This window comes from Symphodus melops (assembly GCF_947650265.1).
Source record: "Symphodus melops genome assembly, chromosome: 8".
Classification (NCBI taxonomy): domain Eukaryota; kingdom Metazoa; phylum Chordata; class Actinopteri; order Labriformes; family Labridae; genus Symphodus; species Symphodus melops.
Genome location: NC_136698.1, coordinates 14365597 through 14391854, shown reverse-complemented (window position 1 = coordinate 14391854; position 26258 = coordinate 14365597). Strand labels below are relative to the sequence as shown.

General features: G+C 38.9%; 2 protein-coding genes across 2 annotated transcripts in view; both read right to left on the bottom strand.

Moving 5' to 3' along the window:
• Positions 1 to 43: 43 nt before the first annotated feature.
• cilp2 (cartilage intermediate layer protein 2) lies at positions 44 to 20492 on the bottom strand. Its single transcript, XM_079349947.1, has 9 exons — positions 20282 to 20492; positions 13232 to 13309; positions 11994 to 12263; positions 11615 to 11797; positions 10712 to 10867; positions 10289 to 10606; positions 9841 to 9949; positions 9202 to 9359; positions 44 to 7202 (listed from the first exon to the last, which is right to left on the bottom strand). The coding sequence occupies exons 1-9, from the start codon at positions 20343 to 20345 to the stop codon at positions 4795 to 4797; spliced, it is 3744 nt and encodes a 1247-aa protein (XP_079206073.1). The 5' UTR covers positions 20346 to 20492; the 3' UTR covers positions 44 to 4794.
• Positions 20493 to 23442: 2950 nt separating this feature from the next.
• yjefn3 (YjeF N-terminal domain containing 3) overlaps positions 23443 to 26258 on the bottom strand; it is a 42180-nt gene continuing 39364 nt past the window's right edge. Inside the window, exons 4-6 of the mRNA XM_079350280.1 lie at positions 25640 to 25753; positions 24647 to 24797; positions 23443 to 24358 (exon numbers count right to left, since the gene is read on the bottom strand). Of these exons, the coding sequence (XP_079206406.1) occupies positions 24162 to 24358; positions 24647 to 24797; positions 25640 to 25753 (462 nt within the window). The 3' untranslated portion in view covers positions 23443 to 24161. The remainder of the gene's footprint in view (positions 24359 to 24646; positions 24798 to 25639; positions 25754 to 26258) is intronic.

Sequence of the window (26258 nt, the reverse complement as noted above, 5' to 3'; positions counted from 1 at the left end):
AATGTGTGTTTGCAATAGTCAAAAGAGTGTGAATCAAGAAGTTTACACAAATGATTTATTTACAGTTCCTTTTTTCTACAGTTATAGTAGATTTCGTACAATACACAATTTACACATACCAACGTAAATCAGAGAAAACGAAACAGTCAGCATTACCATGCAATAGTTAAGGGTTTACAGACAATAAGCAGGATTTTATTCATGTATTACTATTACTGGAGCTCAGCTGACCTTCTACAGTGGCAAATTAAAATATATCTTTAAACTCTAGGAAGTGACTGAAAGGGTTCAGGATGACTTTCGAATAAATTATGTTCTCCTTTAGACCTGTACAAAAGAGAAAAGAATTATATTCATGCTTATGCTATTTAGTGATTTCTGTCCGAAGTTAAATAAGGCCAGATAGGATTTCATGCACTGTCTGATGTTCATCTGGAAGGTCAGCAGTGATAAAACCAAAACAATATATTTATTTCAATAAAAGACTAGTTCAGTATCTTGGTAAATGCAACTTTATTTTGTTGTCTTGTGAGACAACACATTAAGATTGATAACACTCTCATCTGTGTGATATTAATGAAGATACATTATATAAAACAGGTATGCAAAGCTAGTTTAAAGACATCTGAAAATTATATGATAAGGGTTTATTTGGGTAATTTGTCAAAAGGGTTTGGTGGACTGGAATGATTTTTTTTTTTTTTTTAATGCTTGGAATTTTGGAACGCTTGGAAACCTCAAGCTTTCCAAAATAAAACCAATGCAGAACTGCAAATGGACTACAGTTACCTGAGGGTTCTCTTGAGGAGGGCTACAAACCTGCAGGAAGCTTCATCAGCACCTATGTTGAACATGCATACATCCCATCCTGATTTAAAAAACAAATTTAATCTTAATAGGTAATTTCTTTATTTGCGAAAACCTTATGGGAGTTATTTTTTTTTAATTACTTATCGGTTCGGAATTTATTAACTTTATTTATTAACTGAGAGTTATGTATAACTTTCACAATAAGGTTGTGGCTGATATGACTGATAGGTAGGTGCATTGTAGCTGTTTGACTGGAGCCTTGAGGCTCACCTCAACTCCAACTCTTTGCCTGTCACTATGTTCATTGACGCAAGGTGGAGAAAGCATTTCCAATATGATAACCGTCAGGGTGCAAAATACAGGGGGTCCTGATTAACACTTGAACGCCCCTGAAAACCTCAACAACAACATTTTGGTGGGTCTTTGGGGAAAAAAAAATCACCTGCAATTTACTTTATACTCTGCAGTGGACCAGAGAGAAAGAGAGGAAAAGAGAGCGATGTCTGCTGTTTGGTCTTTGAACACAAAGCACACAACAACAAGCAACTGGAGACCGTCATTATTGGCTTTAAACCGCTATGCAGAAACCAGTGGGTAACGTCCATGTTTTATACAGTCTGCGATCTTTACTGAAAAATAGCACCATGTCATTTTCTACTTAGAGGGTTTACAGAGGACCCTGACAAGATATTACCCCTTTCTAGTCTTTATGCTAAGTCAAGCTAACAGACTGGATCAGAAGTCACAGATGGAGTGAGCTATAAACCTGCTCATCTTACTCCCAGCAGGAAAGCTGATGAGATTATTTCCCAAAACGTGAAATGGTTTCTTTCAAACAAAAACACACGCAAATTCATTTAGTTATGTTAGAGATATTAAAGCTCCTGTGAGGAATTTTTAGTTTGTCATAAAACTGTCTGAAGGTAATACTGAGCCCTCTTTATGAGATACAAAGGTAAATCAGACTAAGTGCAAAATACAACTTTTATCAAGTTGATTTTTAATGCCTGAAAGTCCTGTAGCTTTGGTGTATGTATCAGACAAAGACTATCAGCATGCTGTAGAAAACACCTTTGGTTAGATTTTACTTTAAACAAAAAATTACAACGAGTAATGTTTTACTGCTTAAACAAAGAAGAATACGATTTTCTTAAAGAAATAAAACAATAACAACAATATAAAAAAAAAAAAAAAAAAACGTTTTGCATATGTACATTGTACATGTGCAAAATCAGCAGAAAGGTTCAAACACAGAGTGAAAAAATCGACAAACCCAAAAGTTCCTCACAGGGGCTATGTCAATGAATTATATAAAAAAAAACAGTGGCTATAGTCCAGCTCCTATTCTTACCAACATCAAATTAGAAAAACCTTTTTTTTTTTTCCTTAAAAAAGAGACTTTGCTGTGTGTTTTATGTCTTGCATTCAGGCTAAAACTATATTTGATTATCTGGACCTTTTTCATTAACTATTAAACCAAACATCGCAAAGGATGTTTAATCTGCTTTCAAGTTCCCCAAGAAGACATAGTTGTTAAAGATCCCAGCTTACTTTCCCATGCTGAGCCTTACATAATGGTTTACTCAGCCTATTATTGTGACCTTGTCCTTCAAACCCCTCTGAAGGCTTCTCCTCATGAATAAGCCAATTCTCCTGTCAAAGCATTCTCCTCTAAAACCTGCATTCTTCCATGTGCAACCACTTTTGAAGCCTGATGTTTTCTAAGTGATTGACTGTTAGGCCAAAGACCACTAATATTTTCCCTTCCTTTTCCCCCTGTACCCCAAAAAATGATTAAATCCATCACTGGATAATCCCCTCCCCTGCTTGGCTTCTTGAAGTCTTTGGTCTAACATTTCCTCCAGTTGCTCTACAGCTGTCGGTCCTCCTCAGCTGACCTCACACACCATTGCATTTTTATAGGACTTATCTCTTCCCACACCTGGATTCAATCATCATCTTTTTTTATCGAGTGGATGCTATATCTGCTGCAGGGTGATGTTTGTTTTCATCTGGAGATCTGGACTATTCTGTTGCTATTCTGATTAGAGAGTTCAGTGGTAATAGTGAAGGTTTGATGTGTTGTCAACCCATATTGCTCCATTTCAAGTGTTTTCAGGAGTATGCCTGCACATCTCCCCAAGTGCATTTTGGAAAGAGATTGTTCTTTAAAGTGGGTACAATTATGAATGGCGCTTTATAAATATTTGGGTTTAGTTTGTGCTTGAACATCACACTATTTTGAGCCCACAAACAATATATCTTTTGCCCATTAGAAATTAAAATGTTAGAAAAAACATGTCAGAGTTAACTTTATAAATGACTAGATGCCAATTTGAAAGTAAATCTGTTGAAACACAGTGCTCTTGGGCTCAGTATGGTTATTTTCTAACTGTATATCCTCAACTTAAAACTGTGTAGCAGTTTGTCAAAGTTAGGGGATAGTATTCGAACGCTCAAGAGAATATGTGATTTGTTTTCCTATAAATAGAAGGCTAATATTTACTGCTCACCATCTCCTAGTTCCTTCATGGAATCCTTTATTTGGTTTTGGATTACCTTTGCTTGAAAAGTTTCTCCCATGGGTCTTAAAATAGACAAATATTTTTAGGTACAACAAAAACTATCAGTCTTAATATCTTTTAAGATGATTCCTAAAAAAGGTGGCCATTTGAGTTGTGTGTTTGAATTTTGACTTTAACAAATAAAATTGCTCTCTGGAGTTGAAAGGATTAATACGGTGTCAATTAAACAGTCATGCAGCAATATACAAGTAGGGTTATAGAGTCTATGCAGTTAAGAGAATTGATAAATGATTACAGAGCTGTTAAGTTATTTGCTAAAAATAACTCAAAACAAGTCTTATTCAAGATCTTAAACAAACACCTTGACCACACTTTTAGTTACACTTACTGAAGGAGTTCTTGCTCAATTGAACTGTAGCACTTTTTATGTACTTTGAAGTTGTCTTTAAGGTTTATTAAGAATTCTTAAGTTAAATTACATAGTTATTGCACTTAAGGCCACTCACAATATTACCCCAAAATATTACCCAGTATTACAAAAGGGTAAATTCAGACACTAAATTAGACTCTGTAATGGCTTCTTTGAAATAAAATATTGAATGTGCAGTTGAAAAAGTCCAACCTTACATACACTCACATTTTCTCATTTTAAACAAATAATTCTTAGCAATGAGAATCCATTCTTGTCTGAGAAAACGTTTGGATCTTGTACATTTTAAGAAAATGTGGAAAGACATGGATGACTCACATTTGGCAATAGGTCATGCTTAAAAAACCTTTTAACAAGCATCACTGAAAACATCCTCTGTTTCCTGTGTGGCATACCCAGGAGAGAGGTTAATAGGTTGTGAAAGTTTCCCAGTTTGTAAAAGGGCTCACTGTCCACTGTACTGGCAACAAGGATTTCAAGTTGATTCCTTTTTTGATGTTGTGGAGAAGTTCAGTGGAAAGCAATGGCCAATTATTATGTGTTTGGGGGACTGGCGCAATAGTTATAGTTTAAGGAGGTTTGATTTTTATCCAAGTGTAGAAAGACGTCAGCAAAACACCCACAGTGGATTGCCACAAAATTAAAACTATAAAAAATGTATTCTCAACATCAATAAAGTATATTTCTTAAAACAAATTAGACCACAGCTCAGCAAATCAAATGAATGCTAATCACTGCATTTCTTAATAATTAATGCAAGTCTTGTAGGAGGGAGGGAGGGAGAAAATGTATATACCAAACCCTTCAAGTAAATAAAAGTCTAATGAAGCTCTTCAATTCATTCATTTTGCTGAAATGCTGACTTCCTTGGTTGTTTTGTTTCCATAGTCAGGAAAGAGTTCTCGCTCATGAAAATGATGCCATCAGAAAAGTCTTCACTAAAGTCCTAGAATTATATCGCATAGAATCCTTGAATAATTCCATCTATGTAATGAACCATCCATTATCTTAACCTACTTGGTGGCACATCTATTGGCGTTGCTGTGTGCGCATAGACACTCTTCTCCTTGTTGTCGAGCTAACCCTGCGACTCTCGGTCCGCTGCTCTGAAGGATAGGCCACCACCCGGGTGGATGATCTCTGCACCTGCAGACCCTCAGATTCTCGCATGTCCCTTGCCATCTGAGATAGTGTCTGACCTGGGTTGGTTTGCAGACGTTGAAAAAGGCTTTCTCTGCTAATTTTCCTCTCTGGGCAGCTGAATGTCAGTGCTACTCCAGAATCTGACTTCATCTCTCTGGAGAAACCATCTGATGTTCCATCAAAGCAACGACCTATAGCAATTTCCTTGGCCAACCTAGGATTCTGGTCTGTGACTGTGTAGATACCGTAGTTGTGTCCTAAAGGATCAACAGGGGCTAGCATCGTGAATGAATTGGATTCATTATTTTGAGCTACTGGTGGATGTTTGATGAGATACTCTTGTAGGAGGTTGTTAGTTCCTATCTTGCGACAGTTTCCCTGTGGAAGGACTGATATTAGGGATCTGTCAACCTCAGCTTGATCAAACAACATGCCGCTGCATTTGAACTCCACACAGGCTGCTGAGGTGTTTGCTTCACGCATGTCCCTGGTGCTGCGAATGTCTCTTATACCATAAAGTTTGCCTGTTGTTTCTTTGTGTGTTCCTCCAAGATTCTTTGACCTGACCATTACTTCCTTCTGTCCTTGAATCTTGACCTTAATGAAGCAAGCTCTAAACTCCTGGGGATTTGGCCACCAGGACAGGTAGTCCCCTGTCCAGGTTGTTAAATCATTCTCCTCAAAAGGAACAACATTGTATTCATACTTGTCCTTTTCAACTCTGAAGAATCTGAAGTGATTTGCATCAACAGGAGCATTCTCACAGGCTATTAAACTCTGATAAGGATATATTGGCCCATTGGTCTCATCTAAATTATTTTGATTAGGCTTTGCCAAGTTGATTCTGAAGGCTGTTTTCTTCAGAGCTGGATCTTCATGGTCAGAGCGCTGGTAGTCTATTTTATCGAGATATGGCTGAGAAACTCCAATGATATTTGGATTCATCTTGGGGGAGGAAGGTGCTGCCTCCAGTTCTTCTCCACCCATCATTGCAGTAACATAAGCTGTGTAAGCATCAGGCCTTTGGGCATCGCAAAAAGCTGGTAAACAGGCTCCATTGGATCCAGTTATTACACTGTCAAAGCGTCCCCATGCCCTAGGATTGGAAGAATAACCTGGTTTTGGTTCCAAGTTAATTAAACTTATCACAACCCCCTCTAACTGTTCACTAGATAGGAACTTGTCACTCATGTAGGCACGGACTTTAACATAGCAGCGTCTGTTTTCAGGCACATCTAAATTGAAAAGCCGACGTTCTCTGATCTCCATATTGCCTATAAGAAATGTGCGCTCCTCTCGTTTGCTCCGCCCATGGCCACCAGTAGTTGTGGTGTAGGAGAAGTCGCTCTCCTCTTCCCAGACTCCTGTGTCTGGGTTTAGAGACCACAGCTTCATTTTGGGAATATGTTCTTCCATTTTGACATGCTGTGTGTCAAGAAGGACTTGAACAGCTCCAGCTCCAAGTACGTCTTTGTTGGACTCATCTCTGAAATCCACAGAAAACATGCCATAGGTCCTCAAAGGAAGCATGTCACCCTCATTGTCTACAAAGTTAAGATCACCCGGGGCTGCAGCGGCAGTAGTGATATTTCTTGGGTCAATGAATGTGACACTGGCTTTCACAGTTCCCTCATATATTTCTCCATTGTCCTTATGGAAAGAGTTTGGAGGAATTACTAGTTGTCCAATTGGGTCTTCCCCTAATATTTCACCAAGGGAAATAGAGTTGGTCTCCCCTGCATTAATATCAATTGGTGCCTGCTTTCTCATTACCTTTACATCATGGTAGATGGAACCCCCTTTCCTATCAAAGATGAACACCTTGGGGGTGTCAATGAACTTCTCAGTGGGGTCAACAAAGTTTACCACTAATCGTTGTGTGTCAGGAGTAATTTTTAAGGTGAAACTTCCTTGGTATCCAGTAGTGCCAACCCTGTCTTTACTGATGTAGATGTGGCCAAAACGCAGAGGTTCATTATTGTCAGCTGAGACCACTCTTCCACGAACAAGAACCGTTGGCTGCAAACACTTCTGACAGCTGCACTGGGCCACTGCCCGGATGGGGAGGCTGTAGCTCCCACAGTTAATTGTGCGACTTTCCATACTTTGGACCCCACAGCAGAACCCATCTCCATCTCTGCAGCGCATATCAAAGTCTAGGGAGCCAGCACATTTGTTGTGAGGGCAGCGGCCAGCGTTGTAGTACATGGAGTCTGTCCCAGGTTGAACACAGTCTGGCGGCAGTCTGATGAAGTGTATCTCAGGGGTTGAATTACATGCCGGTGTTCCTTTACCTGTGGATAAAATGATAGATTACATAGTGTAGATATGACTTATGGAAAGGATGAATTAGTCTTCTTGTATAAAACATAAAAAATCTGCCTATGCAAAAAATATTGGTCACTTTACTATGAAGTGTAACTTTGACCATGTCATTAACCCAAACTAGCCATATTGAAGACTGGACTGCTGAGTAATACTTTCTCTTACAAAACCTACCTTTACATAAAAGCAAGTCCATTGTATTGCATTTGTATTTTAATATTGTATGGTACTAAGTAATTGTAAATCAATTAATAAGTGGAGTAGGATAAGTCTGAAGTGACTACATTGGAACTTGCACGTGCAGCAATAAAACATGATCATGCCTTTCTTATTCATACATGTTGTGAACAAACAAAATATATTTATGCAAACACACAATGTTTGCAAGCCCTGAGAGTACCTGTGAGTGGCCAAGGTGGACGTAAAATGTACATAAGGTATTTGGAAAATAAAGACGTTGTTATGGACACTGCCAAAATAATTATTTGTACATGATATGGTGGTTAAACTCAAAGGCAAGTATCTTTTTCCCTTAGTAAGTCAATATTGTAAACAGTTGAGCATATGTTTATGAAATATCATAATTCTTGTGATGGCAATACGTTTTTAAGTCTTCCTTAATTATAAATTATATTCCCTTTATCACCCATATACATTGTGGTAAACATTATAAGTTAGAGAGGAAATTACTTTTTTTGACAACAGCAAGAAGAAACTGTGTTCAGTTAAAGCATTATAGCTTTTTTTAAAACCTGCTCTTAGTCTCAGTTGTTGAAATAGACACACAATGTCTCCTGCAATAATTACTTTTAGAGTCCAGGGATTGGTCAGAAACTTGAGATAGATTGCTTTAGTGATCTTCCATGAAAAGCCTGTTTGTTAATATGTTTCTTGACAAATAAGCTACTGAAGGATATTAGCAATGTGTAGTCCTCCAACGCAGATGTGGAAAAACATAGTTTTCTGACTGAGGGAGAAAAAAAAACAGGATTTATTGACAAACTTGGATTTCAACTCAATACTGGGTGGATAAAGCGGGGTCTGCGGTTTTACAGTGTCCAGAGCCATCTTAGACAATAAAGAATCCTAGTTTGGTTGAAACTTTAACCAATGTAAACATAATAAAAACGCACTGCTCCAACTGTGGCCACATTTTATGAGAGCCCTTGTATATTATTTTCCTATTTTTTCTCTAAGTAATGTTTTTTCAACCGTTACGACAGCCTCTTTACTGGCTTTTTTTCTCAGATATAGGACACTGTGGTTTTGATTGAATCCTTTTAATGCAGGGCCATGTCTCATGGATGACTTACTGTAGTTTGAGCCTAGTGCTGACATTCCTTGTAAAGTGTGTATTCAACGTCAGAGGCAGCAGCACTTTATACAGACAAATGAATTGTGGTTGTTTGCTTTGTGTCAGTGGTTTTGTTTAAGCCTGTGTAGAACTTTGACTTAATACGTCATTGTCAAATGAACTGGGAGAGCAGCCATTCTCAAAAATAATCTGTGTACCACTCAATAATATCACTGTGAATTAGTTTCTCTTTGGGCTGATGATGATGAATAACGGTTCACATTACATCACTGTGACATTGACAAGAAGGGAGTTTTTTGTCTGTCTTCCTGATCGTGAGAACAAACTTTCGGCACCAGAATGGGGTTTTTTTTGTTGTTTTTTTTTATCGTGCTTCAACACTTGGAGTTCAACACTTTCCCCTTCAAGAACACTGTTTTAGGGTTTAAAGCCTAACAGCTTTTAAGTATAAAAAATTGATTCTCAACAACATAAATGTTATTAATATTGCCCCACAAATAGCATTTTTAATCATGTGACAAACCTGTACAAGATGTGCCCTATACCTGGCCAAGTCAACTGGGATTGTAACCAGATCCTAATACCTTAAACTAATGGTGGACTGGACTATGTTACAGGGTTATTTTAAGCTCCAGCTCCAATACTGTACATACCAATCACAGTAAGGGAGGCTGGAGAGGACTTGATGCTGCCTGCAGGGCTGCTGGTTTTGCAGTAGTACTGTCCCGATTGCTCCAGCTTCAGGTCACGCAGCACAAGGTCCTCTTCATACTTGTATACCTTCCTGTCCAGCAAAGTCCCATTGTGGTACCTTGAAAATAGTCACAGAGCATACTTACTGAGATCTATGTGTTAAAATGTACATAAGAAAAAAGGGATTGTGTCACATTTATTCTTTTGCTAGGTTTGTAAAATCCTAAGAAAAAAATCTAATATTAAAAAGATGACGACTTTGTGATGAAATGGGTTGCTTTAATGATGAGCCAATGGAGAAAGATCACCTTGGAAGCCAAACCCAAAATACTGTTGGTATGCTACCTGCCAAGAACCAAATGGCAGAGGGAGAGGTCTGGGGTATTAACCACTGACTGAATTTGTGTACAATGCAGTCAAAGAAAATGGTTTCCGACAGAAATAGAGGTTTACAAAATGTCTATATTATCTTATACTAGAAGTGAAATTAGGATTTGTTGACCCTGAAATGTAAAAATGTTTCATAATATGCTGATGCTAGCCGTTTCTTTGAGTTAACATGTTCTTGATGATGTTGCCAGCATTATCATTCATCTCACCAGTAATATTTGTCAGGTGTTGGTGATCCAGTTGCCTTGCAGCAAAACAGCACCCGCCCTCCTTCATAACGTACTTTGTCCTCTGGGTGCTTCACAATGTACGGCTTCTCTGTGGAAAGCAGAAAAGAGCAAACTCTCAAGTCTTTACTCTGAGAAATGTTAATAATTGTTGTATAGTTTTGAGACCCTCATTAAAATAAGTCAAACATTTAACCTTATCCTCACATTGGTCTAAGCAAGGGCTTATGAAATATTATTGGTGGGAGATTTACTCTGTAAAGCTTAGCATAGTCTTGGTTTTATTTGGTCCCAGTGCAACAGCGCTCCAGACAGTGGGAATTCTTATAGTATACCGGACTGTTGACATTGTAGTTTTATTGATCCCCTTTTTTTTACGGCCTGATATTTTTTTACTGGAGGATTTATGGTCGATGTGTTAAGCACTCACCAGCAGACTTGAGGACAGCATGCACCCAAGACAACCCTGTGGTGTTACTGGAGGTGGACACAGTGATCGGGGCAAACTTCTCTTTCCGGATGGAGATCAAGGTGGAGCTGGAGGAGCAGACTCCAGGAAGCCTAAATCGACCTTTGGCATCTGTTCGTGCTCGGATCACCTTAGGCTGGTTGGCCAGAGCTACCCACGCTCCTGCCACAGGGACATTAGTCACAGTGTGAACCTCTCCATGCAGCAGGTGGCCTTGGCACATACACCTACTGCAGTCGTCACTGGGCTGGCCCTCGGTGCAAACAAGCTGACATTTAGCTGTAGGGAGAAAGACAAAATAAAATCAAATAAGAAAATAAAAAATAAATTAAAACAGTCTTAAAACAGGAGAATACAACATTTGAAGCACAAAAACCAGCATACCTGGGCATGGAGCCTTCCCACATTTCTGTATTTCAACGGGCCGTCCAGCACAATGAACTGTTACAGAGTCTTTCACACAGGTCCTCCGTCGTATCCTGCGACCTCCTCCGCAGGTCACTGAACACGTTCCCCATCTACCCCACAGACTCCACTTGGCTGTTCACACAGAGAAATTGTATGTCATTTGAATGGTGGATATGGTGCACCGACTGTGACTAAGTGGGGATTATGTGGTATATCAGGCAAACAAAGTGGAAAGCTGATTAAACAGCTGGATTTGAAATAATTACGATTGCAATTTGTGTAATCAGGTACTGTCGCAATTATCATAATGAGGTTTTGTTTTACAGAATTCTTTACCAGAGGATTGCTGCCTCAACAAATGGAAAAAACCTGGCCCTGTTCTTGTCTAAAATATTTTATTCAGTTGTGCTCACAGACAACGTTTTGCAATGAGAGTATCCCATTGACATGTTTATGCCAATGATTTAACTTCTGTGTGCAAGGGCCAGCATTTCAGGGCTTCTGCTGTGGCCAGCAGAAATCTGGATAACTGATTTACATATATCTTGGCAAGGACGTTGACTTCCATGCAATGATCATTGTTTGAACTCCCACAAATTAATTAATGTGTAATTTCCTGCATGCAACAAAAGCCAAGCCAACATGGATTGATTAGTTAAAATAAAACTACAAAGGGATAGCAAAAACATAACGAAAGAACAACAATGCTTCTGATCCCTTCACAGATTACTGTATCAGTTTACAGAGGCTAAATATGAACAGTTCCACTTTAAAGGACCTTTTGACTTTGCCTTTTCTTAAACAGATGCTCTTATGCCCACCAACAAGTTGTTCTTTCAAATTGCATCACATTGTGTAACTATAGTTAGTAAATGTCACCTGTACATGGAGGGTTGGAGCACTCCCTCCTTTCTGAATGATGCCCCTGACATGCTGGCACTAGCAGGAGAGGCATGGGCTGGGTGTTGACACATTTCCTCTGGCGGACCTGGATGCCTACATCATCACAGACCGTGGTTGAACAGGAACCCCAGTCACTCCAGTTGGTCCAGTAACTCTGCACTAAACACACACATTGAAAGAATGATATCCTGAGCGAAGCTGGCCGCATGTGATGCCATGTAAGAATCAAGAACAGAAAGCACAATATATGTGTCCAGTGTTCACTTGCATAAACGTGTTTTCATTCATGTGATCGAATGTTTATATCTATGAAGTAACAGCTTGTACAGTCCTGACTTGCTGTTAGAAGAGCTACCTGGGGGACACTGAAAGCGGACATGATAGTTGGAGCAGATGCGGCCCTGAGGCTGTTCTTTGTTGATGCACCAGAAGCCCTTCTCCAGGCTAGAGTGGACCACTTCTCCCGTGTCTGCTGCTGCCACCCAGTCTGTGGTCCGAGCCTCCATGGCAGTGGGCCGGGAACAGACCCTTTCCCTGTAATAGAAACGAATGGCCTCCAAGCGCTCGTAATCTCCATTCCCTCCTGGATGGTCGATGTTGAACCAAGACGTCCACTCTGTCACGCCTGGAAGAGCATTTAGTGGAGAAGAATAGTGGGTTACAACAGGTTAAAAAAAAGTCAAACAGAAAGAAAACAATTGAGCTTTTGATCGAGATATAAAAGAGGGGAGTTGGGGGTGGATGTGCTGTAGCTGGTTTTACACGGGGGGAACACATGGATCAGTACCAAGAAAAAGCAAGAGACAGGAAAACTGCTGGGATGGGTTACAAACTTGAAATGAGGTCTGCTACCTCCGGTTAAATCTGACTTCATACACCCCAGGGAGCTTAGCAATGTCCAGGTTTTTTCCAGGCCTGACTGATGAGACATATTGTCTAGATTTTTTTCTGTGCTGCATGTTTTGTAATCTGAGCATTCCCTCAGGAGAAATTTGAGAAATTAAAAACAAAAGGACGAATAACAACAAACTGGTGGAATTATTTGTTGAAAGATTAATAAATTGATTGTCGACAACATGTATACCAGACAGCCCATACATAAATAGTGTTATTGAATAGTATGTTTTTCAGTTGTGTGCTAAAACAACAATTTGGGAAATTGTGGGGGGAAAAAACAAAAAAAAGTTCTGTTTCTGATCCATCACAGTACACAGGATGCTGATTCTTTGAAACTGTTCTGTGGTTGTGATAAAATCTCAAGAGATGTTAAGTCATCATTTATCTTAAAGCATGAAAATCATGGCTATGTTTTTTATCGTTGACCAAACTGTGGAAATGGTGACACTGTATTACATTTTTGTAAAGCCTGCTAAAACTCCAACAGCTAAAAAAATTTGATACGTGGGGGAAAAAAGCAGATCATGCTTTAATATTCTTATTTCTGTTGTGCTTGAAACACGAGCATACACCATTCTCTTTATTATATAAAGTGCTTCTCTGCCACACATCTCTCCCTCTGAACTTCCACTTCAACTTTCACAGTTAAAAAAACCCAAAGCCAGCTCTGAAGCTCACTGCTGATGGATTCAGTACCTGTTGACTGCTGGTCGGTGAAGGCGTTGATGGCTGCTCTTCTGTTTCTGTCTGACTGACTCCTGGTTCTCACAAATCCTACAGAAAAAAAATGTGATTATAAAGAAATAGACACTAAAGTCTTCAAAAATGTTTTAAACTTTTAAAAATAAATCTTTTGAAAAACACAGAATAGAATCCAATAGGATGAAGCTTTAAAAAGACACAGATCAGTCATATGTTCGGGGCATCATAGGAAATATTCTCTCTACTACTAATCCCCCTCCCCAGATGAAAACAAACTCCAAGTTGACCAAAGTCAAGATCAAAGGGCAAAATAGCCCTGAGGAAGAGAATATGTTTAATGACAAGTTAATGTATCCAAGTATAATGTACATGATGTTTTTATCACAGCAGCACATACAGCTACTCGCTTCCTTACAATGTAATGATGTAACATCTTGTGTTTCCACGGCAACGATAGACATGCAGCTGCTGCAACACAACACGTCCCATTAAAACTATAAAATTAATGATTTTTTTCTGAACTGCTGGAAATATTTTAGGTGATATAAGTACTAAAAAACATAAATTTAGTCCATATTTGAATAACTTAGATATCTCAGTGTAAAAACTCTACATATTGTATCTTAAATGGTTAGACTTCAATTGGTTGATTTTTGTGGATTTCAAGTTGAGAATTGTGACCAGAGCACTGAGGACTTGGACTATAGGACTCTATCACTGACTGCCTTCTTACATTGAAGATTGAGGGAAGAACATTCTCACTTATTGTTGTATTGTTCACACTGGGGTTTTTTTGTAAAAGGCCCTATAGATTCAGTTTTGTGCCAGGGCTGGCACATGTGTTTACCTGCATGCATTTTTATTCTCTATATTTTTGACCTTATTCATCTAAGCCACATCCACTTGTTAGTCCCTTTTTTATCCCTCTATCTGCTCCCTTACCCTTTATCTTTTTGTAGATTTTCTCACTGCTGCTTCTCCTACTTGGAACATCCTCTCCATCTCCTCAATGCTCTTTGTCATATGTCTTCATCCCTCGGCTCATTTTTAACCCCTCCTCCCAGCTTGTCCTCCCCTTGTCCGCCCTTCTTTTCCTCATCTATCAACAAGCTACCGCCACTGAGGATGCTAATCAAACTCCAGCTGTGACAAATCACTGCATGCCAAGTCATGTTAGCCCGCAGCTGTACCAGAAAATGTCACGTAAACCTGCTTCATCCCCTTTTGCAGAGCACATACAGTACACATCAACAGTGTGTACACATGCTGTCATACACACACTGGTTGCAGTTTTTCTTATGGGTTTAAGACACGACGAATGTACGCACATACAGCATGCCTTAATCACTAAGTCATTCTTACATCATCATCATCATTTTTGTGCATGTTTGATCACACCATGAAAGCACTTATTAGAGAGAGAATTCAACCCAGCATGCATTGCACATTTGGCTCTATATCCTGTTTTCCCTATGCTTTGAAGTTTATGATTCACTTTCCAACAGAACAAGATTTTTATGTTTTCAAAAACGTCACTTGTTTAGTTGAAGTTTCCTCTCTGAGTGTCACGAAAAACACAAATGTCATGGAGCATACAAGAAACAGAGAGAACCTTATTAAAACGTGTGTGTGTGTTTATCTCTGCGTGCATGAGTTGAGCATCTGTCTGTGTGCATTATATGTGCAAACACTTAGCACTTTCAGAGAGACGCTGCTGATTTTACGAGGAGAGAGTCCCAGCACAAGGCCAGTATCAATCCCTATCCTCACTGGGTTTTACGGCTCACTTCAAGTCTTTCTTGTCATGCCAGCACATTTCTTCTCAACTCCGAACATTTTCTTGATAGATTTAGCAAAGCAGGGCAGTAGCTCAACAGAACAAAGGTAGACTGTCCAAAAATGTATTACATAAGTTTTAGGGTCAAATGCAGACAGTCGTCCGACCTTTGCAATGCTTTATTGTGCCCCTGGCTTAAAAAAAAAACAAAAAAACACTGATAGGTTTCCACATAGGTTTTGTCTCTCTGATACACTGGAATCACTTGATAAACAGAAGCAAATGCTTTCACACTGATCTGCTGGGCAGATGTGGCTCTGCTTGCAGGTTTTGTTGAGTAAATCAAATAGTTTTTCCACCCTTCATCTTTTGTCTATTGGATTCTGGGCCTGTTTTGTGGCTGGTTGCGTTTAAAAACGTTTTCTGCCACTGGGCAGAATATTTGCCGATATAAACCTTCGTAATAGGTTCTGAGACGTTATTTTTAAACTTGGAAGGAAAGCACATAAAGACTGGACACAAACCACCCTTTTTGTGTGTAATTTATTCAATTTTCACTTCCAAAATTGTAGTTAATTAATGACCTTCCCTCCTCAAAGGTGGAACCTTTTCTTTCCAAGAAATTACGAAGCTATTTTTTACTTGCTTTTATTGCACTTTTTTCTCATTCACACCTAAACAAAGAGAATTCACAGCAGAGCCATTTGACTCATGATTATCATTTCAAGATGTTAGCAAATGAAAGCAAAATAGCGAATGATTTTCAGTCTTGAGTTTTATGAGGTGTCTAATGGTTTTAAAAAGTTAAAAGAGGAAACTCAGATTAGCTAGAGCAGAAAGCAAATGTTGGGGTATTGGCCTCAGTCGTGGCAGATAGAAGTTGGCCTGATTCCTGTGGCAGACTCACAGAGCTTATTCTGCTTTTTGACCAGCATGTTAACACTTTTTATTTCAATTCATAAGTTGCAAGATTTTATAGGGGTATGCTTCATATGGCTGGTATGTGAGGAAATTTACCTCATCAAAGAGCAAATAACACAATTTTCTTGCCAAAGGCGCAAGGTCAAACTTGTGATTTCCACTTTGCAGCTGCAGAAATGCTCTAATATATTAAACTTTTTATGTTGTTTGTCCTGATGTTCTGTGTGCATGTTGCTGTTTACTTTGCAGACTTTAGAACTTTATCTTTCACAGACTTACAATATTTACTTGTATTTTCCTTCTTAACTAAACAACAAACAACAAGTGTTGGTCTGTGCTCTCTGGAACAACACATTGAAGCGTTTTCAGATATGTATGTACACAATCCTTTGTATATTTTAGTATTTAAAAACTGTTGAAAGTATTTATTGAGAAGTAAATCTGCTTAAAAGCGAAGCATGATCAAGGTACAGTTAAGAGACTAAAAACTTGGTGAATTATAGGGATTACAATTCAAATTAAAGTAATAATTATCGAAAGTTTGCCATGACGTGTTTTTTCTAATCTTTTCAACAGTATTTTTTTCAGTTCTCTTAGCTGCAAAAAATGCGAAGAAACCCTCTCTAAACCCCTCCATGGTGATTGTCTTTTAATTGTTGTGGGGGTTTGTTGAGGTCTTTTTGTCTTCTTAGCCAACATATGATTAAGATGATGTAACGGTTGCGATGAAATACAACCGGCAGTTTGCCACTAAGAAAGGAAAAAAATGGTGGTGTTTTACTGATTTGTTGATTCTTATATGTCAAACTCAGCCTCTAATTAAGTAGTATATTTTTGCTCTAAAACACATGGATGGGATTGATTTTGTACTTTGCTACAGAAACAAAAGCTTATAACTTTGTTATTTATTAGCCTTTCGCAGCCAATGTAATGGAATGCGTATAAGAACATATCAATCCTCTCTTGCAGTTCCACCTTTGACATGAACCCCCACCATGAGCTGGTTATAATAAACCTCCTCCAGCCTCACTGTGACCCTCATAAACCACCCACAAGGTAACAAGATACATTATCGTTGCACCAATATGATAAAGGAACTTAATCTGCAGAAGTTTAGGGAGTCTGTTCCAACCATGTCCTAAGCACCTGAATGCCAGAATATGTCAATAACATGTTTGAAATATAGCTACTGGATTATTGTGTATCCCACAAAGCACCTTTAGTCGCCTTTAACCCACTCTAAGTCTATTGTGACAACTGAATCTTATTTTAGACCACTAACTTTAGATTTAGAACAAACGTCACAGTGGTTGCTTTTGATATATGGCAGGTTTTCTTATAGCTAGGCAACACAAAAGCAAGTTTGCTATTAATAATCAGCAGCCCCATTATAAAGGACAGCATCCCTCAGGTTCAGCTTCTGGGTTGGCGTTTTCTGACTACACAGAGTCTAATAAAAAGCTGCTGAAGAGAGGAAGATGGAGGGGAAATATTTGTCTTTATGAAGTTGCACCCAGAATGTACAGATTAGATCCCTATGGCTGTGCCAGATGTCTGCTGGCAAAGAGACAGGTCTGCATTCATTTAATAATATGCCAGTTCCTTCAAAGATGGGGAAGATGTGAAAACACCCAGCCCTCCACAAAGCTATATAATCTTTTGGACAATCTTAAGCTTCCTAAGATAACAAAGCTGTACGCTATTTGTTGATGAAGTCCTATTTAAATTGAACAAAAACAGAGGTATTCCACGCATTAATTCGGTGACGTCGGTGCATGCATGTGTTTATTTGGTTGTGTGGGCTTGTTATGTGATTATCTGTTTACCATGTCAGATGGAAGTTGTTTATGTGTTTGGCTAGTTTTTCATCTGGGGTGAGTTTTTTTTTCAGGGGAGTCTGCTTTTTCTCTGTGTCTATCTCTTTCATTTACCCGATGTTCCTTATTAATAAAAATCCAACTCTGATTCCTTAAACATCTGTGGCTCATTAAAACTTTTAAGCCACAATTTGGTCTCTGACATTAACTAATGATGCAAATAAACCGCATGATTCAGAGAATTACAAAGGCTTTGTGTTCTCTGGTATTTTCTCCTCGATGCTATTAAAAACACAGTTGGGCATGAAACGTTTCTGGAGGTCCTGAGACGAACTTCTGCACCTGTGCACAGGTACACAGCTTAGGGCTAGAAATAGCACAATTAAAGCAGCCGTGTAGTCCTGCAATTAATTAAATGTTGGTAAATCCACATATACTGTAAATGTGCACATACATAGAGGGTGAAACGAAATATTTTCCATGGTTTTGTGGTTGTCATTAATGGGAATTTGTACCTTTTTATTTAATCCATAGTTATCCCTGTGACAGTCATAATGTCAGCTGGCCAGACAGCTCTGTGTATGGAGCAGACAGTGGTCAGCATCTGGAGAAGTAGACCTCCAGCTGCTCAAACACCCTCTAGCTTTGCCAGATAATCATGCAAAAACCAAAGAGGAGGTGACTTTAAGTTCTGTAGTAGGTTAAACTATACAGAAAAAAAGACTTGTGGTAAGAGTTGGTAATGCCGCAGCTCTCACCTCTGACTTGCAGTGAGCGTTCGGCAACAGCTGCCGCCTTCAAAATAGGCAAACAGCTCGTAAATCTGTGAGCTCTAAGGTGTATGGAGAGAGTGACACAGAACAAGGCTAAGAGAGCGCACTTGATGGAAGAGAGCGGCAAGAAAAAGGTGTGGAAAGGGAAAATAGGGAGTGTGAAGAAATACCTGAGGGAGACAGGTTGGAAATAGTAAGTGAACAGATGAAGACAAACAGAAGGATGGAGACATACAGGCGTCACTGCTGCGTTAAGGGCTGAGACGAGAATCAGAAATGAGAAGGGAAAGAGTGACATGCTGGCCAATTTGACAGGAGGGAAAAGTGGACGGTAAAGTCATTCTATACCTGTACACCATACCCCTCCTTTTATTCCATTCACTCATTTTGCCGAGCATAATCCCAGCAGGTGGGAAATTCAGCCTTTTGGTTTGTGTTTATTGCTTCTTGTTTCCAAGGTGACAGGGTTTACATCTTTAAGGGCCACTGGCAGTGCCTCTCAGGGTGAAATGAGGACAAAAATGCACCACCTTACTGCAAGATGGGGATGTAATGCCAAAGGAGCTCGGCCCAGAGTGTAACATTTTACAATCCATTTTAAGGTCGGCATTCAGTTACAGCTGTGGCACAATCTTTAGTTCAGTGTGAGTCAGTCTGAATAACCATTTTTACTTTAAGCCCCTTTTTTTTGCGTCCAACAAAACAGTCTTTGATAAACTCATCAGTAAATGGCAGAGAGCCTTTGCGAGACATTTACCATTCTGCGGCCTCCAAATCCAACAAGATATGGAGACTATTAAGGTGTATTTACTGTCGTTTGCTTTTATGAACTGCCAGCTCTTGGTTAATCGGGAGCAGCTGTAAGGCAGACAGCAAGGGACAACTTTGTGAAAACGGATTCTATTTGTGTCTAAGGAGGATTACTTCCAAAGGATGATAGGAGAAAAATATGGGGTGTGGGGAACTTTTTTTTTACAAGCTACTTGTGTGGCTGATGGTTCATGACACAGAAGAATCAGTGAATTATATTTAAAGAATGTACAGATTAAAATCTTAGTTCAAATCACTTCTCATAGGAAGTCAGCGCAATATGGTGCGTTTTTCTGAAAATCAGGCCTCCTGCTCGCTGATTGTCGCAGCAGTTTGTCTTTACACAAAAAAAAGTGTGGTTTTACAGCTTTAACATCACCAACAGCACTTATCCTGTCATCAGCAGATCAACAAAGCTTTCTCTATCATTATACTAGACCACATGGGTACCAAATGAAGAGTTTTCCCTGTAAAGATTTCCTCCTCCTCCTCATAACCTCCTTTTCTATCACCACGTGTTGTTGATTAGCCTGGTGCTGAAAAAGCTGGTGATTTAACATTGCAGATTAAGAATCACTGTGGTGGTCTACAATAACACACAGTTATACACACACTCTTATCATATGAGCTCACCAACAGACTTCTCATCGAGAGTCCCCCCTGCTCTGTCATCCTCAGGGAAATGTGCTCAACATTAGAAAAAAAAAAGAATAGAAAAAAACTGTGCAGCTTTGTTCACATGTGCTCTGGCCTCCCGCTTTTATTTTGTGATTACTAATAATGACAACATGAACAATTGTTGCAAGTCCAAACTAAATTATCTTAAAATTGTATGCCTTCATTTTTTTGTTGTTGTTGTTGAAAACTCCACATTTACAATAATTCCCCGTGATGTTCTGGTGCCATATAATCTAAAGAGGAAAGAAAGAATTTCAGTCTCACTTACCTTGGCCCAGAGCCACTAAAGCAAGGAAAGACAGCAGAAGTGCCACCTTTTTTAATTCCAACATGGTCCCACACCTTTAATTACAGATTATATTTCTCTCTTTCTCTCTCTGATTCTTTACACAAGTTGACATAAAGAAAAAAAGAGCTTTTAAAATTTAAAAAGCAGGCCCCTCAGTCCCTCAGGTGTGTGATGCTGCTGTCCGAGCAAAGCAGAGCGGCTGCCGTGTGTTGAGTTGGAGGACAGGAGCTGAGCCGTCTTTAAAAGAAGGGGCATTGGGAGTGCACACCAACCCAGCCCCTCTCTGCTCACCATTGGCCAGTGAAATGTAGCATCTGGGTCCCCCATATCATCTTCCAAAAAAAAGGTAAGGATATGGAGGGGGCAGAGAGAAAGAGAGGGAGAAGCTTACAGAGAGGGAGGGAGGATGTGTGTAAGTGGAAGCTGAAAGTAAAAAGGTGTTTTCCTGTACGTCAACGCAAGACCTTAAAAGTTCTGACTTTTTTTTGCAGCTATATTCATGTCAAATTTATTTCATTTGTTACACTTTGTTGCTCTGTGTATATGTTTTTTTTTTGTTTTATTTTGTTTTGTTTTGTTTTTATCCAAAGAGCAGGTGTGTCTACTCAATACTTTTGAATTAATCAATTTTAAAGGAATTATCTGAATACTTTATTTTTTATTTTAGTAACAATTGTAACTTCCAAAAATATTGGAGAAATTTGTTTTTATGTGTTATATTCTAATCTAAAAATGTCATTCCCACCAGTGTTTTTTTTCTTCTGTCTAGCTACCAGACAAAGGACAGTGCCAGATGCTGCTCTGCCTTTGTAACTTTCTAAGAGTCGCTGATTGCAGGGTGATGCACTGCCAAAGAGTGGAAGTGGCGTCATATGGCATACCATTCAGGAAAAAACTAGGAATGCAGATGCAAGGCGTGCTTATGAGGTGCAATGTACCCTGGCTTATTCACAGTACTTGCATAGCTGTAATTAAGCAATAACACTTATTAATAAAAATCCCTGTAGATGATAAATGTTATGTATGTTCAACTGTTTAAACATTCCCTCTCAGTTATAAATAAAGGAAGTGTTAAACAGAAACTTTTGAAAGGACATTTCTTTTGAAAGGATTTTTCAGTCCATTAGTCCAGCTTTAACTGACTGTTTGCAACTAGATGAAGGCTGATGGGAATAGCAGTAATAACTGTAGCATTGTTTTGTTTGATGCCTTGCAGTAAAGGGGAGTTCTGAGGGAAGCAAGCATTTTTAGTAACTTTTTTTGTCATACGTAAAATACCACACATTGAGATACAATCAAATTGCTTGCCAAATGCTTCTGCTTGTTTAACAAAGAAGCAGTGTCAAGTTAAGGACCCACGTCACATGTCAGGAATCAATGAGTTGTTAGTCGTCTCAAAGTGACATTTTCCCTAAAAATAACCATACTTTTATCTGAATAGCTGTTTCATAATAAATGTTCTTTTATTTTATCAAAAGAACTTCACCACTACTTACACGTTGCAGAACTTGTTCCTCTTTTCCCTCCATTTCCTCTTCTCATAACACCTCCGATTTTGATTTGTTTTAAACTGGGTGAGTGTTGAAAACTAGTTCAAGCTAGTCCCTTATATACCACAATCAAAGATATCAACAAACCAAATCTTTCAAATATTTACATCTGCTAGTGATAATCGAGAAATTCCACAGACAGAGACACATGGCACTCAACAAATTGTTTTGGTGCACCATTTTCACATGAGGCAAAGCCTGGCATGAACAAGGCCAAAACATTTCATGATGTGAACAAGTAGAGAAAGAAGGCTAGCGTGCAGGTTTTTATCTTTAAAGTTGTTCGTTCACAAAGTGACGCAAAAACATGCAGTCTGTAAAGGGCCACCAACGCAAGTTTATACATGTAGAACGTATCCTGTGAGTCAGACAGTGTTTAGACAGATAATTTGCAGTGGATTAATAATACACATGACTGATCATAAACAGGATTTTTTAAACTCTTATTCAAACAGTTAGAGAGGGACCAAACATGCATCATGTTTTATTATTATGACAGGTTAAACAAAGACACCTGCAAACATATCCTATACACTCCATACCATAGAAAATTAAAATTAAGTGAAATTTCAAATGGTGATTCACCTTTACCGGTCTCATCTGAAACATGGAAAGTGGATTATTGAAATGTCTTTTTCGATGTATGAAACATCCATTGGTTGTTTGGTTTAGAAACAAATATTTATCACATTGAAAAAGAGCTGGAACCCTTTTTGTAATTTTGCTAATGCTTTGTAAATTCTTCAATTCGTTTTGTGTATTGTACAAAATAAACACTAGATTTATCTTTCTGCCTCATTGTGAACACAATTCTTTGCCATAATAGGACTATCTCTCACTAGATAAAACAACAAGCCCCACTGTCAGTTACGATTGTCCCATTCTCCAGGCCACTGACATCTCCAAAGCTCATTACTCAACAGCTTTCAGGAAAAGCATAAAGGACAGAGTGGTGACAAGTCTTTGTTTCCTGACCGGGATTGGACAGGCATGAAAGACAGAACCGCTGAGTGCTCAGACATATTTCTACAACCCTCGTCAGTTTCCCACTGACAGATTTAATACCACCAAGTGAAAAAAACGGGTCCACATTCCTTTTCACTGACTTTTTACACCCACTCACACATGTGCACACATGGGGTATTAATGCATTAGTATTCAGGAGAAGCTCCTGTGCTTCATATAAATACACATTACCTCATCCATAAACAGCACAGCAGTCTCACTTAGTCATTCTCACTGAAGCCTGCAGCCCCGAGCTCGATAATGAGAGGCCTCCTTCCACAGCAGATTATAGCTCCATCACACCTGTTTATGGCTTTCCCTACCAAATCAAATCCAGTTGGGAACCAATAAACAGAATTAAGTGTGCGCTCATCTTTAAGGCACAGCGCTAGTTGCATTCAAAGCCCCTATAGGTAGACTAATGAGAATAGGCACTCATTTAACTGGCTTTGGCTGTTTTATAAATATGTAGTGAAAAAGAATTGTTCTCACTTTTTTTTGCCTAAAACATCTGGTGGCGATGTGCTTGATGAGAGCAGAGATACTGGCCAAAACTAAACAAACAAACAATGAAAAATAGGTCAAAAGACTAAAATAATGTCACCAAAAATTACACAGTTCTATATTACATTCAGCCATTCCTGGTATTATATAAACGTATCAATGATCAAGGCCAAAGAAAACAAAGAAGAAACTGAACCATCTCTTTAAAAGTAATATTTTATTCGACAACTACGACTCTCTGCTTACAAAGTACTGTAATTGAAACAAAAGGAATGCAGAATAGCAGGCTGACCATACAAACCAAAAACACAGAAATAGAAAATCTAAATTTGCCAGCCTACATTAATTCATCTCAGCAGCACACTTTGTAAAACGTTTAAAAGAAAACACAAAAGCATCAAAACATGAACATTAAAAAAAAAGTTTCATAGAGGAAAAAAATCCCAGTGGTCGACATCCAAGAAGATTCATCATTCTTTGCTGACTGTAAAAACAAAGAAATGTCTGTCTTTGTCATTGTTATCGGAAAACAGTTATGCTACAGCTTTTACAAGTAGACTGACACAAAAGTCTCCTCATGCCATTTTCCCAGTAGACATGACAGAAACTGTTGTTATTAAATATGATCCGTCTACTGTAGCTCAACAGCACATTTGGCTAAGGTGTAGCGTGATTTACATAACTGAGATGTCAACATCAAATCACAATAACAATCTATAAAATACAAAACAAGACGATAAATGTAACATACTGTCTTAGAAATGAGGAGTGGCCACGGTGGCTCTTAAGTTTCTCGTGTGTTACAATTCTATGAGAGAGTCCGTGCCAGGGTAATCCGGGAGGTTAAGCTCAAATTTTTTTTGGATATCATAGGGTAGGAAGCGTCCGGCCAAGAAATGCTTCCCCGAGAAACTCATAGCACACTTTTTTGGAGCTGTTAGTGAGATGAGAACTTCAGGGTTAATCCCATCCTGACTTTGTTCCTCTACGTCCCAACCTGAGAAAGACACAAAAGGTGGGAGGGAAAAAAAGAGGCATTTAAGGAGAGGAGGATTGTGATATTTCTTTGCCTGTTGGACTCTAGCTCAGCAGGTAGTGTATTCAGGGTATGATGAGCTCACACTGAGCTGACTGTAGAGTAAGATTTATCCTCCACGTGTGCCTCCAGACTTGGAAAACTCCTGCTTGGGAGCCAAGGCTCCTAGGGAGCTGCCTGGAGGCCCATTTATCATGTTGTGTTTTTGAGCCTCCACCCTGATATCTACACGTTTTTATGAACACTTACCTGAGGGCACATCCACACTAGCAATGGGGGTCTTGACTTGCTTAAGGGTGACCAGGATACCAGAGTAGGGCTCTTTAATGTTGGCACATTCTGTTTCTGGGCCAAGCATGGCATCAATCACTAGGTTGTAGGCATCGTTTATGAGCTGCACCTGAACAAAACAGATCTCAGCATCAATTAACAGAGTTTAACTCCCTGTAGACAAAAATTCATGTGAACAACCTCAGACACCACCTCGGATCACCTTTCCAATTTGAGGAAATGCAAATCAACCAATCCCATTGTATTCAAAGGTTTCCAAGTCAGAAGTAATTTATTAACTTTATTCATTTAATAGCAATAGTTACATTTTAAAAGATTTACTTACTTGCTCTCTTGCTGGGGGCTATCTGAAAAAAGGGTTGTACTTCCTTGTCTCTCCATTAAAGCGTCAATAAGTTTGACCAAGCATTAAAGCTGGAAAAGTTTGGAAAAGCTGCAACATGGAACAATCGGTTGTAATGCAATAACCTCCGATACATAAACGGTAAGGAAAGGAAGGATAAGATATGATACAGTACTATATAATTTGATGTGGTTCAATGTCATGTGTTTTTGTATGATACAATCCAGAACAAGACGTAGTCTGGTGCCTAACCCCAAATAGAAAATTGTCATTTTTTTATGCTTCCGTTTTGTGTTCCAGATTATTAATTCTGTGGACTCAAGAGTGGTGCAGCGAAGGCACCACTCTTGCTTGCAGCTGAGGTTTTTTTTTACCTTTTGACTGTACAATGCTAGCAGTTTCCCACTGTTTCCAGTCTTTATGCTAAGCTATGCTAACACACTTATTGCCTTTGTGAGTCACAAAAAGTGAATGGATTTTTAAAAATCAAATTCTTCAGAAAAAAACAAAAAGAACCTTATTTCCCAAAATGGTGAACATTTTGTATCAAAGGAACACAACTGCTGAAGCTCTTGTAAAATGTGAATGTATGTAAAAGTGCTGCCAACCTCTGTGGGGAGATAGGAGAGGAATGGGATGTCCATCTTCTCGCACTGAACTGTAAAGTCCTGGTGTAGACTTTGAGAGGAGCGTTGAGGGTGGTAGATGGTGGGCTCATATTCCTGTGTGAGATGAGAAGAAGAGAAAAACAGCAGTAAAGAGTTGGGGGCTTAGGGTTCAACATCAGGGAGATGGTGTTTGGGTAGAAAGGTAGAATATGAAAAAAATGTTACATAACATCAACACTATAGCCTGCAATACCAGTGAACATGAATATGATTGAGTATAGGGCTCATCAATGCACATTCATGTGACGATAGTAATTCTTTCATGTTTCCTCTTATACAACTATGAGGTTGTTTTTTTAAGGATTTTAATTATCAGCTTGTGGATGGATTAACATTATATTGTGTCCATTCATATTAACCCTGAGGATGATTTGTTATTACTGCAGTGATCTTCTGACTTTTCATCCAGCAATCTGGTTAGTTTTTAAATTTGTCCAATAATTGGTGCATAAAGTAAAACCAGGACAGTTATTCCATCAACCTGAGCTGGACCTCATGGCTTGTGGTATTAATTTCTTTTACAACGCAACCATGCTTAATTAAAATGAAAGACAAGCTA